Below are 19,547 nucleotides of genomic sequence, written 5' to 3' on the forward strand. Positions count from 1 at the left end.
AGAATTTTAAGCTAGGTTTAACCAATATTAATGTAAACTCAAAAATGTTCTCTTGTGATTTTCTTAAATTGTGTTCTAAAGACCTTTTCCTTACCAAGAAAGGGAAAAAAACCCTCTTTCTCCTTACAGAAACAAATCCTTGGTATTACCTTTCATTCCTAGTCCTCCCAGGTGTTATTATCCAGATACCTTACAGCATTGGGTCTCTGTCCTAGAAATTGCTTTTCTGGGACCCCAAAGCTATTTAAGCCTGAACTCAAAAAACATTTTGTACATAAAAATATTTTTCACATTATTTATAATGATGATGAAAAACAATACACTATCTTATTATAGGAGGAATTAAGATTAAATTTTGAAACATTTATGCAATAAAATAATGCTACACATTAAAAGTTTTCCATGGGCTGTAATAATTTGAGACCTTCTTAGGTAAGTGGAGAAAGTAAAAAATGGGGTGGAAGTGGGGTGGAAGCATAGAAAAAAAGACTGAAAATACATGAAGGTGTTAATGGTTTTTGGATTTTGAGTCAATGGAATGATATATATATATTTTTTTTAATAGTAAAGAACAATTTTTTATTTTGACAGGATATTCATATTTCATGTATGATAACTAACTTTTTTACTTTAATGCAGATGTACGATTATAGTTTGGATATGTGGAGCTTGGGTTGTATGCTGGCAAGTATGATCTTCCGGAAGGAGCCATTTTTCCATGGACATGACAATTATGATCAGGTGATAAATATCGTTCCCATTAGGGAACTTATTGGTCTAACTTAGTGATGACCAGGTCTGTCTAGCCATTAGAAACTACTGTTGATCTTGCTAATTGTACAGGTGACCAGCCCGCCACTTGAGACCTGTTGAATCAGAACCTCTTAGGGTAGGGCCTTAGCATAATTTTCAGTTTATCACTTGTTCAGCCAAGCTGACTGATTTTCAGATTGGTGTTTTGGAATCTACCAGTTCAGCCTTTTGAAATCAGAGTATTTCTCCTAGTCTTTAGTTTGCAGTGCTTGCTTTATTGTGAGGTACATGTGTAAATTACTTTGTAAAACAATATACAATTAAAGGAACAATAGTTTAAGAAATAGGACATTACCTTAGAATCTCCTAGTGGTGTGATTTCTTTAGAGTTGTTTCCCCCAACATGGTGGGAATGTTTCCTCCAACATACTGGTTTGTGTGTGGTATTTCTATGATTCATTTTGTCTCTTTTTATGGATTAAGTTGATGTTTGTCTGTAGAAATATAGTTGGTGTTTTTTTATACTAGCTCCACTTCCCCTTGAAGATCAAGGGGCCATTTCATTCAGGAGAACCTGGAATGATTCTAGGACCTTGTGGAAGGTACTGTTGCCTAGTTGGAGCACCATGACCATTTTTATGAGTCAGTGCCACCTGAATTTAGTTAAAATCAGTAAGTCTGTAGTCAGGACCATGCAGGAATGAGGAATACAGAATTAAAAAAAAGAATAGTCCCTTCTCTCAAATAGCTCATACTCTATTCAGTAAGGGAACAGAACATATAAGGAAATAAGTTACAGTCATAAATGTCAGAGTAGAGCTGTAGACCAGGTACAAAAGTCAGTTGTAGTGATAGTAGTGGTCTGAATGTACAAGAGCAGCTTCCCAAAAGAAGTGACATTTTCAGTTGGGTTGTGAGGTGGGGGAAATAATGCTTGACCAGAGAGACCTTTTAAGGGGGAAGGAACCAGGTTATAAGACTATTTGCTTTTTTCCTGACACCTTCATATTGAGTAATAATTTAGAGAATTTTGTGTGGAAATACTTTCCTGCTGTGCACAGAAATTTTAAATAAGTTGTGAGGAGTTCACATTCATACCTCTAACCATAGTGACCCCTTTCTGTTATTCACTTATGGCTGGTTGATTTAATTATGTAATATGTTTGTGGTGTGGGCTTTTGTGTCTTTTCAATCCTAGTTGGTGAGGATAGCCAAGGTTCTGGGGACAGAAGATTTATATGACTATATTGACAAATACAACATTGAATTAGATCCACGTTTCAATGATATCTTGGGCAGGTAAGCCATAAAACAAAATCTGTGCTTCTATGCTTTAGCACTTGGATGTAAACAGATACTTTGGATCCTCAAAATGGTTACATTCTCTTTGCCAACACTGCAGGTGTGTCAGTGATCTGGTTGATGCAGGGTGTTGCATGGGCAGGTCTGTAGTAAAAGTATTGGACTGAGTGGTCCACTTCCCAGATTCACTTATCAGGAGTCTGAAAGTGGAGAGTATGGTTAGCAAATTCTGTCAAGTGAATTATAGGTTCCAGGAGAATGGTTATATAGTTGGTCAAAAATCAGAATCTCTTGATTTAGCTTGTTTCTCCAAATGACAAAACCCTCTTTCTTTAAAAGAATAATAGAAAAAGGAAATGCATGCTTCAAGACTGATTTGCAGACGGTGGACTCTGACAATAGGCACTAGACAAAATATGAATTCATAAACCACTTAACTGGAGGAAGTGGACTTGCCTGATGAAAAGGCTTTTGCTGGCCAAGCAGCAGAGATGCCAGGAATTTATGTGGGGATGGGAAAGAGGTCAGATTAACGCTCCTGACCTCTTTGCTACACAGGAGCACTTAATCCTATAAAGTAACCTGAATTATGTTTTGTAGAATCCTCGGGACTCAGATTTCTCTTTACTGCGACTTTGCTAATTCCTATCTCCAATTAGTTTTATTGTCTTCCAAGAGGCAGAGTGGTACAAAATCTACTCTCTTGAGTTTTGATCTTTCTTTGTTATTGATTGGGCTTTTATGCCTGTTGGTCCATTTCTCATTCTCCCTTTGGTTCTACAGACACTCCCGTAAGCGATGGGAACGCTTCGTCCACAGTGAAAACCAACACCTTGTCAGCCCTGAGGCCTTGGATTTCTTAGACAAGCTTTTGCGATATGACCACCAGTCACGGCTTACGGCAAGAGAGGCCATGGAGCACCCCTATTTCTGTGAGTCCAACTGTCCAGTCCACAGAGCCTATGCAGGCCCACCCAGCCACCTATACAAGGCAGGGGAGAATATGTGTTGTGAAGAAAGCTCTGGGTCCAGCAGAATTGAAATCCCAGCTGTAGTTAGCTTGCTGGAAAGTTAGTAAGCCTTGGTTTCTTCACATGGACATAGTGATGGCAGCTGTCTTGCAGAATTGTTGGGAGGAGTCTAGTTATCTAACAGAGTATCTACTACATGATCACTCCTGAGTAAACTGCTTTTCTTCCTATGTGGGTGATGGTTCTCAAGCTTGGAGTGGTTGGATTAGAACAACAGCTCTTTAACTGACTTTGTCTGGTAGTCATTCATTGGAGAAAGCCAAGGAGACTTGAACATCTTATATGAACACCTTGACCTAAGTTTATGAGCATAGCTCACTGTGCTGTCCTGGGTGAAAATGCCACTTAGTCCAACCTCATCCTCACTGTGATGTTAGCCTCAGTGTTAGATCACTCCTTGGGGAGTGGTGTGGTTGTTTTGTAGTAAACTGATTATAATCTTGCTAGGTCTTCTGTACCTTAAGCAAACTGACAGGCTGATTGAAATGGAGAGTGAAGTCTGCTCATAGCATCAACCTGCACAAACCTGTAGCTTTGGCCACATTGGCTCCATGTTTGACCCGCTGAGCTGTGTACTGCGATAAAAGCAGTTCACTCTGGGTAATATATTACTGTCTTGGCCAGGTTAGATTGTATTATCTCATTAAAACCTAATAAGATTATTTTTGTTTTAAATTAGCTCTACTGGGCAGCCCTGGTGGCTCAGTGGTTTAGCGCTACCTTCAGCCCAGGGTATAATCCTGGAGACCTGGGATTGAGTCCCACATCAGGCTCCCTGCGCCTGTGTCTCCACCTCTCTCTCTGTGTCTCTCATGAATAAATAAATAAAATCTTAAAAAAAATAAATTAGCTCTACTGTAGATGATTATATCTTCCTCCAATTTGGTTTAAGAGTAAGTCTTTACCACAGTTTGACAGGAAAGATAGTCGTATTTTTTTTTAAGATTTTATTTATTTATTTATTCATGAGAGACACACAGAGAGTGGAGACATAGGCATAGGGAGAAGCAAACTCCCCACAGGGTGCCTGATGTGGAGCTTGATCCCAGGACCCAGGGATCACAACCTGAGCCAAAAGCAAGCGCTCAACCACTGAGCCACCCAGGTGTCCTGATAGTCCTATTTTATATTACTTGTCTAATTCATGGTGAAGGCTTTTAACCACCTTATGTTCTTCTGGGAATAACATAGACTCTAAGTAAAATGCAGAGGATGAGGGGGTGGCTGCTTTAAGGCCCCATACTGTTACCTTCAAGTGTAGCAGAACCTAACCCTTTGTCTTTTCTAGATACTGTTGTGAAGGACCAGGCTCGAATGGGCTCATCTAGCATGCCAGGGGGCAGTACGCCTGTCAGCAGCGCCAATATGATGTCAGGTCAGTTCACTGCTAACTTTCCTAGGGGGACAGAAGTAGAAGTCAGTTATTATTCTTAGCTTCCCCCCTCTTTGTGGCCTGATTTCTTATGGCCCTTCTCTTCTCTATAATGATTATCTTCTTGGCAGTACTGACCTGTGTGGTCTCCTTACCAGGTTTCAGCATGCTTTTTGATAACTGGTATACTTTAGTGACACTGAGTATTGTATCAACAGTTCCTTCTAGGCCAGAGTCCCAAAAATTTCTCATAGGGATTTGAATGTCCCAATAAACTGTGAAGAGTAAAATAAGATTTTCATCTCACAGTTTAGAGCAACGGTAATTAAATGATTCTCATAAACAAGATTAAGAAATTGGGAGTGGGGTTAAAGATAGGGTTTATACATAAGCATGTACATGTATAAGAATGGTTCTTCAGATCATCTATAATGTGCCTAGTAACTTGTAAAGCCTTGTATGAAATTATTCTTTGTTATTATTGAGTCATCATGAATTAGAGTGAGGTTTTGTACAGAGTACACAGTGGGTTTTTTTGTTTTTTTAAAGATTTTATTTATTCATGAGAGAGAGAGGGGCAGAGACACTGGCAGAGGGAGAAGCAGGCTCCATGCAGAGAGCCTGTTATGGGACTCGATCCTAGGACCCTGGGATCACGCCCTGAGCTGAAGGCAGATGCAGACATTCAACCTCTGAGCCACCCAGGCATCCCCAGAGTACATGGTTTTGTAAAAGAAACTATATGCTCTTCCCCTAAGAATTGTACATGTAGGCAACATTCATGTGGGTGTACTTGTGGTAGTAAGGACATTTACTTAGACCCTCTCAGAGAATTGTCAAAAAAAAATTTTTTTTTTTTAAGGACTAGCTACCTTCTAGAACTTATCCTCTAGGTATCTTGCCTATGGGCAAAATGATGTATATCCAAGGCTGCTAATTATGGCCTTATTTGTAAGAGCAAAGCATTGAAAACAGCTCTTAATGGGGAACTGGTTATATGAATTATGGGATATCCATTCAGTAGAAAGCTGTATAGCCAGAAAAAAGAATGAGTAAGTGTTTCATGTACTTTTTTAGCTCCAACTCCAAAATAATAATGTGAAATGAAAAGAACAAGATGTAAAACCATGTCCAGGACCAGGAGTGGACAAGAATATATAATTATATATAATCAACATTCATATATATGATTTTTATATGCACATTCTTAAACATTTATATTCGTGTATATGCATGCATAAAATATTTCTGGAGGGCTATACCCTCAAAATGGTACCATAAATTGGCCAAGCAAACTTGCAAGAGAAATTTTTTACTATATGCTCTTATGAACCTTTTGTATTTTATGTCATGTGAATCTATTACCTGTTAAAAAATATATATATATATATACACACACACATATATATATAGCAATTGAAAATTAACTGGATGACTGAGGAGAGCAATCTAATAGGTAATTTCTGGTTATTTGATGAATAAAAGAAATCAAATGGAAATAAATTCTAAAACTATTTTAGCATTTCCTCACTGAAAATGACTTGGTAATTTTGAAAGCTGCCAGCTAACTAGGCAGCATGATATAAGAGCTTTGACTCCAGCCTTGTGCTGTTCAGTAGGGCCGTGACTGGTCATGTGTGACAATTTAAATTAATTAAGATTGAGTAAAAATTTAAAATACAGCTCCTTGATTGCACTAGCCAGATTGTAAGTTCTCAGTAGCCATGTGCAGGTAGTGACCACTGTATTAACAGGGTACAGAGCAAAAAGTTTGGTTGGGTAGTGCTGCCCTAGACAGGCCTTTTTTTTTTTTTTTTTAAGCGGGGGCGGGGGTGTCGGTGCCGGCGGGCGGCTCGGCCCGTCCCGGCCCTGACCCCGTCCCCCAGGCCTTATTTTTAATTCAAGCATAGTTTCCACTTACCAGCTGTGTGCTTTGTACAAACTTCCTAGACTCTCCAAGCTTGGATTTCTTTACTTGTCTCCTAAGTTAGTTAGAAATTCGTTTTTTATATATCTAAGGTTTTATTTCTCTATTTTGAGAGAGAAATCAAGTGAGCATGGGTTGGGAGTGAAGGGAGAGAAGCAGAGGGAGAGGGAGAAGCAGGCTTCCCACTGAGCAGGGAACCCGATGCAGGGCTTTGATTCCAGGACGCTGGGATCATGACCTGAGCTGAAGGCAGATACTTAACCAACTGAGCCACTCAGGTGCCCCTAGAACTTAATTTTAATTTGAAATTAGATTTAATTTGTAAAACTCTGGCTGAATAGAGGCCTTCAGAAAAAGAATTACTGGGGTGCCTGGCTGTCTCAGTCAGAAGAGCCTGCAGCTCTTAATCCTTGGGATTATAAATTTGAGCCCCATGCTGGTGTAGAGATTACAAAAAGAGAAAGAAAAAAGAACTGTTGTGTCACTTTTGAAATAGGTTCTATGAGAAACTGGTGACTAAGATTTCCAAGGTTGGTGTCTGGCTCACTCTTAGCTGTTTTCTTTTAGGGATTTCTTCAGTGCCAACCCCTTCACCCCTTGGACCTCTGGCAGGCTCACCAGTGATTGCTGCTGCCAACCCCCTTGGGATGCCCGTTCCAGCTGCCGCTGGCGCTCAACAGTAATGGCCCCTTCTGTCTCCTGATGCCTAAGCAGAGGTGGGGGAGTCCACGCTCTCCTTGATGCAGCTTGCGCCTGGCGGGGAGGGGTGAAATACTTCAGAAGCACCGTGTCTGAACCGTTGCTTGTGGATTTATAGTAGTTCAGTCATAAAAAAAAAATTATAATAGGCTGATTTTCTTTTTTTTTTCTTTTTTTTTTTTCCTTTTTTTTTTAAACTCGAACTTTTCATAACTCAGGGGATTCCCTGAAAAATTACCTGCAGGTGGAATATTTCACGGACAAAACTTTTCCCCCCCTTTCAAATTCAGTTTCTCATCACTAAAGAACAAAGATGAACCGATGAACCAGCCTCAATCCCGGCTGCTGCATTTGGGTGGAGATATCTTCCCATGTGCACCATTGCTCCCCCACCATCCCACACTTTGGGGGGTTTATATCTCATGCTCTTCTCCAGAGATTACAAAAATGTAGCTTCTTCAAGGGAAGTGGGAAGGAAGGAGGAAGGGAAGACCCAACCTATAAGAGCAGTGTACTGCTGATCACTTTTCTCACTTTACTTCAAGTGCTTCAGTGGGGTTGTCCTGGTAAATCTAGTGGAAATATGTCTTAGTTTCATTGAGATGCTGAAAATCTACCCAAAGTGCAGAGAGCTCCTGAAAACTTCTGTTCAGTATGAATCATGTCTTACTGACCTAACCCTAAATCCAACTCACTTCTACTTTTAGTTTCAGTTCAGTTTAAAATTCTAATACTTTCCTTCCCAGGCTCCTTATCTCTGTCCCCTCCCCTTTCATCTCCCCACATGCGCTATAGCTGGTGGGAGGGGGAGGAAAAACCTTTTCCAGTTTTCTTTGACTTGGCCATTTTGAATTCAGTTAGTTACTGGGCTTAACTTATTGCTTTTTACAAAAGAAAAACATTGTCTATATAGGTTTCATGCTAGCAACTCTTTAAGAGCTAATGGAAGATGTGGCCACACCGAGTTTCATCTTAAGCTTTCTACCTTCTTTTATTCCTTTCTTCCCCTTCCTTCACATGCCATCCAGTGAGAAGACCTGCCCCTCAGTCTTGTAAATGTATCTGAGAGGTAGGAGCAGAGCCACTATCTCCAGTGGAACTGAAATGGTAGATCTGTAATTGTGGGAAAACTATAAACTCTTGTTACAGCCCTGCCACCCCTTGCTGTGTGTATATATATAATACTTTGTCCTTCATATGTGAAAGATCCAGTGTTGGAATTCTTTGGTGTAAATAAACGTTTGGTTTTATTTATCAAGGTTAGATTTAAGTTCCCTGTGTAAAGGTCTCGCTGGGTGGGTGTCTCACGTTCACATCTGAGGGGCCTGCAGCCCTGTACCGTGGAGGCTTCCCAAGGCCCCCATTTTTATACACCCCTCATTCAACCCATGGTACCGGGCAGGGCAGAGAGGCCTTAAAAAAGCACCACAAGCCAAAGCGTCTCTGGGGATTAAGGATCCTTTGCCATAAAACTCATTTTGTGTCTCAGCAGTGCAGGGATTGGGGATGGAAAAGTTGCCAGTTTTTGTGTGTTTGTGTGTGTGTAAAGTGGATTTTCCACTGTAATCCAACCACCTAAGTTTATCAGGTGCTTCACTGAGGAAGCCTAGTTTTTTAAGCACAATAGCAAAACCATCAGCTCTGTATTTTCTCCTGTTCTTTCATTACAGTAGCTGCTTGTGGGAACTAGGAAAAATTCTTCCAACATATTTGAAGGCCTAAAGTCTTAGTTCCCCTTTCTCCTACCTTTATAGATCATAAGCCTTTCTCGCCTGGGCGCCATAGACAAGCATAATTGTTTCACGAGTTGAATTTAATGAACTTATCTAACTTTATAACCCATCTTGGCTCTAGTAATTTGATCAAGGTGGTAGCTTTCGTGAATATAATGGTAAACTTTACAGGAAGCTAAAGCCTCCTTTTATAATGCTTCTCAACCATAGGGAAAACATTCTGACTGTGTGGCAGGGTGATTTTCTTTCTTGTGGCCACTTACAGTGGGTATTTATTGTTCTTGACCCTTTTATGCCCTAGAATGCTGTGAGGGTTACCATGTTGAATTTGTGCAGAAGCTAAAAGCACCGGATGTGCCAGAGATGCAATTTGTGATTACGTTTGCACTGGATTGTGATTTGAACAGGACACTTATGACTAATGAACTCTTTCTTTTGAGGTGGGGAGGAGGGTTGTAAATGAGACTTCACGTCCCACCCTTATAGCTCAGAGAATCTAGTTGTGGCTGAGGCTGATGTGGGGAGCTGCAGACAGCTGGACCTCCTAAACACGCATCAGACCTTGCAAGAGATGGAAGGTGAATGCAGAGGACTCTGAAATGCCACCCAAGAGCCTTTTAAAATAAATAGAAGTTTTTAAAATGCTACTTAAGGAGTCACTGCAGAAGCATGAAAAAAAAAAAAAAAGAAGAAGACCCAGTCGGGTGGGTGGGTGGGGGGCAAGGGTTTACAGAGTAACAACTTCTGTGTTGTTGTAAATTACCTCATCTGTATACCTTGTATTGGGACACTTTATTTCTCAGCACTACCTGTGTCTGCATTGATGAGATGGCAGGAAATGGAATGCCAATGTAAGACAGTTGTGTTGGCAATTACTCTGAAAGGTTTTTTTTAAGTATTTCTAAACTTTGTTTGAAGTGGCCCCTCCCCCCTTTTTAAGTTTGAAGTCAGAAGTTTCCCCTCGCCCCCTTGATTTATTGGATGTAATTGTATTGTAATTGGTATAACTAAAACATAACTGTGCTGGGAAGAAGTTGTGCCATGAAGGTCTTTAATTTTTTTTTAAATAAAAACATTTAAACAAATGAAATGTCCCTGCAGCCTGAGCAATATGCTTCTCCAACCGACACCGTGTGTGATAGATGGATTAGTTCTCATGTGCTTTGAATTTAATATTGGGTTGATGGAGATGTGAAATGGGATGGATTAAGATTGGTTGAGGAGCACTGAAGTCTGGAACTTTTTGACCTCAAGATTCAGTGAAAAGAGCATGGTGTTGTTGCTAAACAGGATTGGTTTCATTCCTGCCCTCGTACTTACTTGGCTACTTGGCAAGTTACTTAACTTGTGAATCTATTTCATCATCTATAAAATGGGGCCACTGCTTTCTTGTGATTGAATGAGGGTAAATGTCAAGTATCTGGCACCTGCTGCGCCCTTGATAAACCTAACTTCCCTGGCCCCCCTTGTATGGAGGATTGGTCCTGGGTCCTGACTTTGCAAGTAATTAATTCATAATATGATCCATCTTCTGGACCTCCTTGTCCTCTGTGTGCTCAGTCAGGGTGAGGTGTCTTCTGAGTTCCTTTTCAGCTCTAGCACTGATTTTAGGAAGTTTGAGTGGTGCTTAAATAAAAAGGTCCATGGAGACAGCAGAAAAGATCGGTGTTGAGTGAATGGCAGTAAGCCCTGTGGAAGGTCAGCCTTGGAGATACCTTAGTCCTGGAGGCAACTTGCAGTGTCTTGGGGCCTGGAATGAAGATGTTCTGGAGAGCTTATAGGAACATATTTGGCAGCTTAAACAGAAACAATTCAAAAGGCTGGTAAAAGAGGTGAAAAGGTTTATTTGCTTATCAATGCCAAATGAGTAAATTTTGCAAGATTATATACTTGAGTTGCTGTTTGATCTTTCTCTTTAACCACAATTTTTAAAAATTGAAATCAGGAAATGCTGTTATTCCAAACTTCTAGTTTTGTTTAAATGTTCACTGCATACTATTTTATGACATCCACTTGTTATTAATATTGGGAGTTTAGATGGGTGGTTTAAGTAAGAGGAACTATTGTATAATATGTATCTGAAATGCCTTTCGTGAACTTTATTTCCATTTTATACATTAGACAGGAAGACTAAATTGCTAGAGTGGGCCTGTTAGATACAGAGGAATCTATTTTGTAAAATTCTCTTCGGAGGTGGGGGGGTATGGCTAATTACCATAGTCCTAAAATAGTCAAGAAAATTGGAGATTGGTTGACTGGGGAATTTTAATTTCCTTTCAATCTTTAAATTTCATCTTGCCTCACCTGTTGTCAACTGTGGTTATAATTAGAACTGACCATTTGAACATCTCTTGAAAAATCTAGTTTTTCACCATTGCCTACAGATTTCCAACCAGCAGATTCTCTCCCAAGAGTAGGGTTGAGTTGAACAGTTCTTCAGCCATCAGCCCTTGCCCCACCCCCCAGTCTCCTCCTCCCTTGTGCCTCAGCTCTGGGAACTGTGGCTGATTGTCCTCATGGGACTTGCTTGCTAGAGAGGCTGTCTTCCCCAGGGCCTTTTCCTGCTTGAGAAAAAAGTTCATCAAAAGGCTTTAAAGTAAAGTAGTCCCCAGTTCCCTGAAAAAACAAGTCTAAAAACCTTGATGCAAGCAGATGTTTACCCTATCTCAAGTCCCCTCGGCCTTCTTTCTCCACTGCTCTCACTACCCCCTTTCCCTTCTGTCTTGTAACACCTGAACTTTTGTTGTATTATTGTTTCTTCCCACCTACACATGAAGTCCCTGCTAACTAAACTGCATTCTCATAAAAACCTTCTTTAAAAAAAAGTATGCCAATATCCCTCAGGATTGTAGAGGATTGAAAAAAAAAAAGGATTGTAGAGGATTGGATAGAGTAGCACAAGGAGAATGCTTAGCACCATACCAGGCTCATTAACAGATGCTCAGTCAATAGTAATTCCATCCTCTGCTCCCACTTCCACCTTCCTACCCCACCCCACCCCAACACATACACACAGTAAGTAATGGAAGGTATTACTGCATAAAGACCATCTCAGGATCAGAAAGACTTGCCCTTAAGTTTGCAGCTGTAATTATAAGCCATGGACCAGGCTGAATTAACCTAAGAAAATGTTTATTTGGGCAGCCCTGGTGGCTCAGTGGTTTAGCGCCGCCTTCAGCCCAGGGCCTGATTCTGGAGACTCAGGATCAAGTCCCACATCAGGCTCCCTGCATGGAGCCTGCTTCTCCCTCTGCCTGTGTCTCTGCCTCTTTCTCTCTCTGTGTCTCTCATGAATAAATAAAATCTTAAAAAAAAAAAAAAGTATTTAATGAACCCGTGGTGAAATGCTAAGTAGCTGAAGATGAAGCAGTGATCCTTACCAATTTTAGTAGACTAAGATGCTAGCAGCCCTGCTTTCCACCACTAGTATATAATAATAGGAAATTCAGACTATTCTCCAAGTAAAATAGATGTATAGAGATGTATAGAGGGTGTCACAGGATAGTCTGGCTCTGGAGTTAATCTTAATGTATTTAGTACTTTGTGGATTTTATACCTTACTATCATTCTGCACTAAATTGAACCACTTCAGAGAAGTAACCTAGTAGAACTTCAAATGTCCTGGTTCTAAAGAGTCTGTCTGGATGTGTGGTTTGGGGTTACTTAACCTCTCTGAATCTTTACAGGTGATTTATTGTCAACATTTTAGACTTGTGCCCTTTATAAAGAAGCTATAACACACCTGTGAGCCTACTGCTCAGGTTAAGTCTGTGTTACCAATATAGATGACCCCCCCCCTTTGCCCTTTATTTCCTGATCATATCCTCTTGTCTTATCCCTGCCCCAGAGGTCCTAATATTTTCTTCATCTGTAAAATTGGGGTCTAAATACCTATGTTTCATTGGGTGGTGGTTCTGTTCGAAAATAAGTGTTTAGAAGGTGCCTGGCAAACACTACAGTTGGACTAAATGCTCATTTCCACTCTGAATTTCACAGTGTGCATATTCATGTGCAGAAAGAGGATGTCACATGTATAGGGATGCCATAGGTTGGTGCCTTCATTCCTACAATTTCATAGTAGATGGTGGTAAGGTGTTGTCGTCTTTAAAAAAAAAAAAAACCATGCATTTAATGTGACAAATTTTCAATGATGTAATTTGTAACTTGCACGAAGGCTGGCCTTGCCTTCTCTGTTCCCACCCCATCTCACTCATTCCAAGATTGTAATTACTCTGTCTCCTTTGATTTTTTTTTTTTTTTTTTTTTATGATAGTCACAGAGAGAGAGAGAGGCATAGACACAGGCAGAGGGAGAAGCAGGCTCCATGCACCGGGAGCCCGATGTGGGATTCGATCCCGGGTCTCCAGGATCGCATCCTGGGCCAAAGGCAGGCGCCAAACCGCTGCGCCACCCAGGGATCCCTCCTTTGAATTTTTAATTCATCTACTGAAACCTAAATATTCTTGCACTGTAGCAAATTACATTGTGGATTTGCCTCCCTGTGGCCATAATCACCAGGGATTCTTAGTGGTCTCAATGTAATGCCTCCAGATGGGAGTTTATAAAATGGCCAATCTGTTTCTTGGAGAAGTTCCTGAGGGGATTGGGTATTTCTGAGTCAGCTTCATTCTTGCATCACCTGCTTTGACAGTTTTCTTGCCTTCTCTAATGAGAAAAAGGAAAAGCAGCAGCAGCAGCTGGTAAGTAGTTTGCTGGTCTCACCCTATAAGTCAGACTCAGCTCTAAACATTTGTAGACTTACCTAGAAAGGGAGGAGGAGGACCTAGTTTCTTTCTATGTGAACAATTCTGGGAACTCCACAGTGAATTTCCTATGAAGAAGTTTACATACCTACAGCTTTCCAGAATCTGATGCATACCTTCTCTTCTATTCCCCACTCACCCACTCAGCTCCACCCCCCTCCAACTGAGGGTTCCTCACACACTCACCTTATTGACTAGTCTTTCCAGAGTTCATTTGTTTATATCAGGTGCCCTTCAACAAACATTAATTGGTGTTCATGAACCTGGCCCCGTGCTAAACAATGGAGATTGGAAGAGAGGAGACCTAAGCTGAAGGGGAAATTTGTTCTTGTCAAATAGAAAAGTGGGAAACAAAACTATGTATGTGGGCAACTGTCTTTAAAAAAAAAAAGTTTCCAAGAGAAATCGGATTGCCAGTCAACATGGTATATTTAGCCAGCTCAGATAGCCACCTACCTCCTGCTCTAAAACATGAGGATGCTGGCTAAAATAAGTTATTTAAATAGCCAATTTCAAAGAAAGAAATGGAAGTTCCCAGGTGGCAGAAGACTGAATTCATTCTGAAGGTAAGTGGATATATCAAAGTCACAGTGACTCTCCCAAACACCGGGCATGGATATAGATGGCCAGAGGCTGGGGTTAGGGTTTTAATGTCCCAGAGAGAGAAAAAACAGCCTTAAGACCTTTCAAGGTAGAAACTGAAATAGGCTGCCTCCAGGGAAAAAAAAAGAGTGGAAAAAAACTATTAGGGCAGCCCGAGTGGCTCAGAGGTTTAGTGCCGCCTTCAGCCTAGGGCCTGATCCTGGAGACCCTAGGATCGAGTCCCGCCTGCAGGGAGCCTGCTTCTCCCTCTGCCTGTGTCTCCCCCCCCCCCCCCATGAGTAAATAAATAAAATCTTTAAAAAAAAAAACAACTATTAGCTGTAGTTCTCTCTAGGAGGTGAGGTTAAGATAAATGTCACAGAAAGACATTTGCAGAATGTCCATCTGCAGAGTGGAATCCTGAGCTCTTGGCACAGAGAGAATGGTCAAAGAAGCCTTTCCAAAGGAAGGGCTGCTGGAGCTGGTTAGGGAAGAGGCCCAGCCTGAGTACGTTTTAGCCATCAGGCCCTGTACCTGGGATCAGAATCCATGTCTCCTGGCTCTGTTCTGCTTCCTGGACTGCCTTTGCAGAGCTGTGCTACCAAGAATCCAGATTTCTAGTCATTATAGATAAATGTTTTCTTCCTCTCTTTGGCTCTCTGGTCCTTTCACCAAAAACACTTTATGCCTCACACAGATCTAGGTCAAATATAACTGTAGTTCAACTGCCTAACCTGGATTCAGCCAAACAGCTCTGCTTTAGGTTGAGGCTGGGCTGGGGTCCTGTGTTGCTTGGATTCCTGTTTGTTCCATATGGTTCCTTCTGGGACCATGCTAAAGTTGGAGCAGCTGCCCAGGGTATACTCTTATGATGGGTTGTTGGAACACAAGAAGCCAAATGAAATCACATAAGCAAAGAAATATTTGGAGAAGTAAAGGTTGGGAATTTTCTAAAATTAAGGACAGACATTAAGCCACTGATCCAAGAATCTCAAAGAACACCAAAAAAATGTATACACGTTAGGCATATCAAAAATGCTAAAACAATTTTAAAAAGCTAAGACAAATTGGCCCAGAGAAAAAAATGATATCTGACATACAGAGGAAGCTTAAAATTATCAAATGATGCAAGCCAGAAAACAGTGGAGTAAGCAGCACTGAAAGAAGAAAACTTGTCAACCCAGAGTCCCACACCCAGTGAAAATGTCTTTGAAAATGAAGGAGAGGGATCCCTGGGTGGCGCAGCGGTTTAGCGCCTGTGTGTGACTATCATAAATAAATAAAAATTAAAAAACAAACAAACAAAAAGAACATGGAGACCAGGAGAAATATTTTAAAAAAAAAATGAAGGAGAAATAAAGCGTAAGGAAAATAAACACTGAGGGAATACATTGTCAGAAGACCTGTTTCAACTAGAAATACTAAAGTAAGTTCTTCAGGCAGAAGAAACATGAAGCCAGACAAAAACATGGGTCGATGATGAAATTTAAGAATGCTGGAAATGGAATAAATGGGAAGTAAAATTAAAAATTTTTTAATTTCCTGGGATCCCTGGGTGGTGCAGCGGTTTGGCGCCTGCCTTTGGCCCAGGGCGCGATCCTGGAGACCCGGGATCAAATCCCACATCGGGCTCCCGGTGCATGGAGCCTGCTTCTCCCTCTGCCTGTGTCTCTGCCTCTCTCTCTTTCTCTCTGTGTGACTATCATAAATAAATAAAAATTTAAAAAAAAAATTAAAAAAAATTTTAAAATTTCCTTAAGTCTACAGAGGTCAGCAAACCTGTAAAGGGAGCAGATAAATATTTTAAGATTGCATGTTGTGGGATCCCTGGGTGGCGCAGCGGTTTGGCGCCTGCCTTTGGCCCAGGGCCTGATCCTGGAGACCCGGAATCGAGTCCCACGTCGGGCTCCCGGTGCATGGAGCCTGCTTCTCCCTCTGCCTGTGTCTCTGCCTCCCTCTCTCTCTCTCTCTCTCTCTCTCTCTCTCTCTCTCTCTCTGTGTGTGACTATCATAAATTAAAAAAAAATAAAAAAAGATTGCATGTTGTATGATCTCTATTGTAAGCACTCCATTGCTGTGGCACAGAATCAATCAGTCACCGGCAATAGGTAAAATCAGCATGACTATGTTTCAGTAAAACTATGGACTCTACACTTGAATTTCACAATTTTTTTTTCTTTTGGTCCTTTCCCCCCATCATTTAAAGCCATTCTTGGCCTTTGAGCCATCCCTTAGATTGTGTGTTTATAGCATACGTAAAAATAAAAAATAATATATACATGAATGGTGGTATATCTACAATGAAATATTGAGCAATAAAAGGAATACACTTGTATATGCATTAATGTGGATTAATTTTAAAATAGTTATGCTGAGTGAAAGCCAGACGAAAGATTGCATACTGTTTGAGTCCATCCATATAAAGTTCTAGAAAATGCAAACTAATCTCCAGTGATGGAATGTAGTTCAGTGGTTTTCTACAAGTGCAGGGTGGGAGAAGGGGAAGAGAAGGAAGGACTTAATAAAGTAATTTTAAAAGTATGACGAGCATGAGAACAAGAGAGGAAATGGGGAATCTTATTGTAAGGTCTTTATACTATACATGAAGCAGGATGTTCTTTGAAGGCAAACTGGTTAAAGAGGTGTGTTGTGAGTCCTGAGAGAATCCCTAAAATTAGGCTCTCCACCTCTTTCCCACTCTCAGCCCAAGTTTTGTACAGGGTTCCACCCCTGGCTAAATGGTGGACATGAGATTCAAGCCAAACCAATCAGCTGGAAGTGGCCACAATGACTGGTTCAGGCTGAGGCAGGTGACAGAACCAGTGGGACATGTCAAGACTTCTTGGAAATGCCAGGACAAAGACAATTCAGCTGTATTTCAGAGTCAGATGTAGAAAGTACTTTGAGACCTGTCACTGCCAGAGTCCTGTTATAACCCAAGACCTGTAGGTGAACACAGTCAACAGGAAGAGATGGGGCAGTTGAGAGATGGGAGAGAGGATGCAGAAGGGCAAGAATTTTTCAGTTATGTGAGCCAATAAAGCTTGTTTGGGCTTGTGTGATTTTCAGTCACTTGCTGTGTAACAAAATACCACAAATTTAGCTTTCCCTGGCTCAGGCATCCAAGTGTAAGTTAGCTTTGCCCTCAGGCTCACCAGTCTAAAATAAAGCTGTTGGCTAAATTCAGTTCCTTGTGGTGTGGGACTGAAGCCCTCCACACCTGGAGGTTGCTTCACATTGCCTGCCCTATAGCCCTCTCCACAACGTGGAGGTTTACTTCTTAAAGGTAGACAGAATGCGCTTCCTTTAAAGGACCTCCCTGATTAAGTCCACCCAAGGCCAATTTCCCTTTTGGCTACTTCAAAGTCAACTGATAATGGGAAATTCATCATGTCTGCATAACCCCCTTACGTTTGCTATGTATTGTAATCATGCGAGTGAAATCCTATCTTCACAAATTCTGCCTGCACTCAAAGGGATTATACAGCCAAGTGCACCATGGAGTAGAAATCTTGGGGATCCTTTTTAGAATTCTGCCTACCACAGATACCTGATGCCCTTTGCCTTACAGTCATGAATCAGTTTCTGGAATTTTCCATGTTCTAGACTTCAAGGTGGTCTGACTTTTCACTTGGCTTTACAATTGCCTGGTTGCTGTTGCTCTTAGAAGCTGACACCTGGATAAATATTTGTCATCTTTATCCCAGCTCACAGCCTGGCACAGGTTTGGCGCTCCACAAATGTTCATTGTATGAATAAGTGGAGCTGATTCTTAGTTGGTGATGAGGAATCTAGATGACTTCAAAGACGACATTGATTGTGAACATTCTTTAATTCCACCTTGCTGACTGCATCTGGTCCAAACTTGAGTATGATTTAAGAGGCCCTACCTGACCTCCACACACACTTTGCTGCCATCACTACAAAGTCGTCTTTTTTTTTTTTTTTTTTATTCAGGACTCCTGGATAGCTCAGGGGTTGAGTGTCTGCCTTCAGCTCGGTGTGATCCTGGAGCCCCGGGATCGAGTCCCACATTGGGCTCCCTGCATGGAGCCTGCTTCTCCCTCTGCCTGTGTCTCTGCCTGTCTCTCGGTCTCTCATGAATAAATAAAATCTTTTTTTTTTTAATCTTTTTGAAAAAGATTTTATTTATTCATGAGAGATGCAGAGACACAGGGAGAGGGAGAAGCAGACTCCCTGCTGTGGAGAGCTGGATATGGGACTCAATCCCAGAACCCTCAGATCATGACCTGAGCCAAAGGCAGATTGAGCCACTCAGGCGCCCCTCCCACTTTCTCTTTCATACTGTGCTATAAGAAAGAACACTGAATCACTTCATATCTAGACTATGGTTTGCTTTCTTAGTTGCACAAGTGTCATTTCCTTGGCCTAGAAGGCTCTTTCCTATATCAACTGACTTAATGCTGCTACCCATTTATATAAGCTTAGAAATCACTACCCCAGGAATTTTTTCTTCATCACCCTCCCCTGCTTCTGTATGTGGTCTGTGCCCCTTCTTGGACTTCTCCAATCCTCTAAGCTTCTTCTCCCTCTCCTAGAACTTGTCACCACTTGTAAATTGAGTCCATCTTCCCTACCAACCTGAACTGTCCTGGAGGGGTTCATTATATTGGGTCCTCCAGCACTGCCCTGCCCTGGGTAAGAACCCTGAATAGTTGTTGAACAAACAAATGGGTTCAATAATCTCTGTTCTGTGATTTGGGGTCTTTCAAGAGATTCATGCTTCCTGGTGTCCTGGGCCCCATGGCAGGCCAGCCTAGTAGGCCCTAGCTCACCTATAGGCCCCAAGCCCAGGGCCACAGGGCAACGGGCATTGGTCATCACAATGTTCAAATGACAGGCTGATTTGGGGATGCCTGGGTGGCTCAGCGGTTGAGCGTCTTCCTTCAGCCCAGGGCATGATCCTAGGATCCTGGGATCGAGTCCCACGTCGGGCTTCCTGCATGGAGCCTGCTTCTCTCTCTGCCTGTGTTTCTGTCTCTCTCTCTGTCTCTCATGAAAAAATAAAATCTTTTTCAAAAAATGATACGCTGATTTCTATTGGCCTGAGGAGGCTTTTAAAAAATTCTCATCTGCCACCTAGTGCTTCTTTAAAAGAGAGTGTGCATGGAGAATTAGGCAAAATGACTGGCATTCCTGGGCATGCTGTCACTTAGAGCTTCATGGTGATGAACTGTAGTTAGACAATATGCCATTCAGAGATGGGTACCAGCCTAGGACAAGAACTGGTTATCTCCATGGGACACCTTGCTCCAAGTTGCTGAGCATTTGACAGTAACTTTTTCCCTCTCCCCATTTCCCTGAAAGTCAGCCATTCCCTTATTTTACAGAGGGTGAGAGCCCAACCCTTACAAGGACCACACT

General features: G+C 41.5%; 1 protein-coding gene across 3 annotated transcripts in view; it reads left to right on the forward strand.

Moving 5' to 3' along the window:
- The window catches only part of CSNK2A1 (casein kinase 2 alpha 1), a 57,857-nt gene extending 49,515 nt beyond the window's left edge, over positions 1-8,342 (forward strand). For all 3 annotated transcript variants that reach the window (XM_025469603.3, XM_025469604.3, XM_049100655.1), the window contains 5 exons: positions 640-741; positions 1,952-2,052; positions 2,839-2,987; positions 4,375-4,461; positions 6,953-8,342. In XM_025469603.3, the coding sequence (XP_025325388.1) occupies positions 640-741; positions 1,952-2,052; positions 2,839-2,987; positions 4,375-4,461; positions 6,953-7,068 (555 nt within the window). In that variant the 3' untranslated portion in view covers positions 7,069-8,342. The remainder of the gene's footprint in view (positions 1-639; positions 742-1,951; positions 2,053-2,838; positions 2,988-4,374; positions 4,462-6,952) is intronic.
- Positions 8,343-19,547: the final 11,205 nt, after the last annotated feature.

The sequence above is a fragment of the Canis lupus genome, chromosome 24 (genome assembly GCF_003254725.2).
Source record: "Canis lupus dingo isolate Sandy chromosome 24, ASM325472v2, whole genome shotgun sequence".
NCBI lineage: Eukaryota > Metazoa > Chordata > Mammalia > Carnivora > Canidae > Canis > Canis lupus.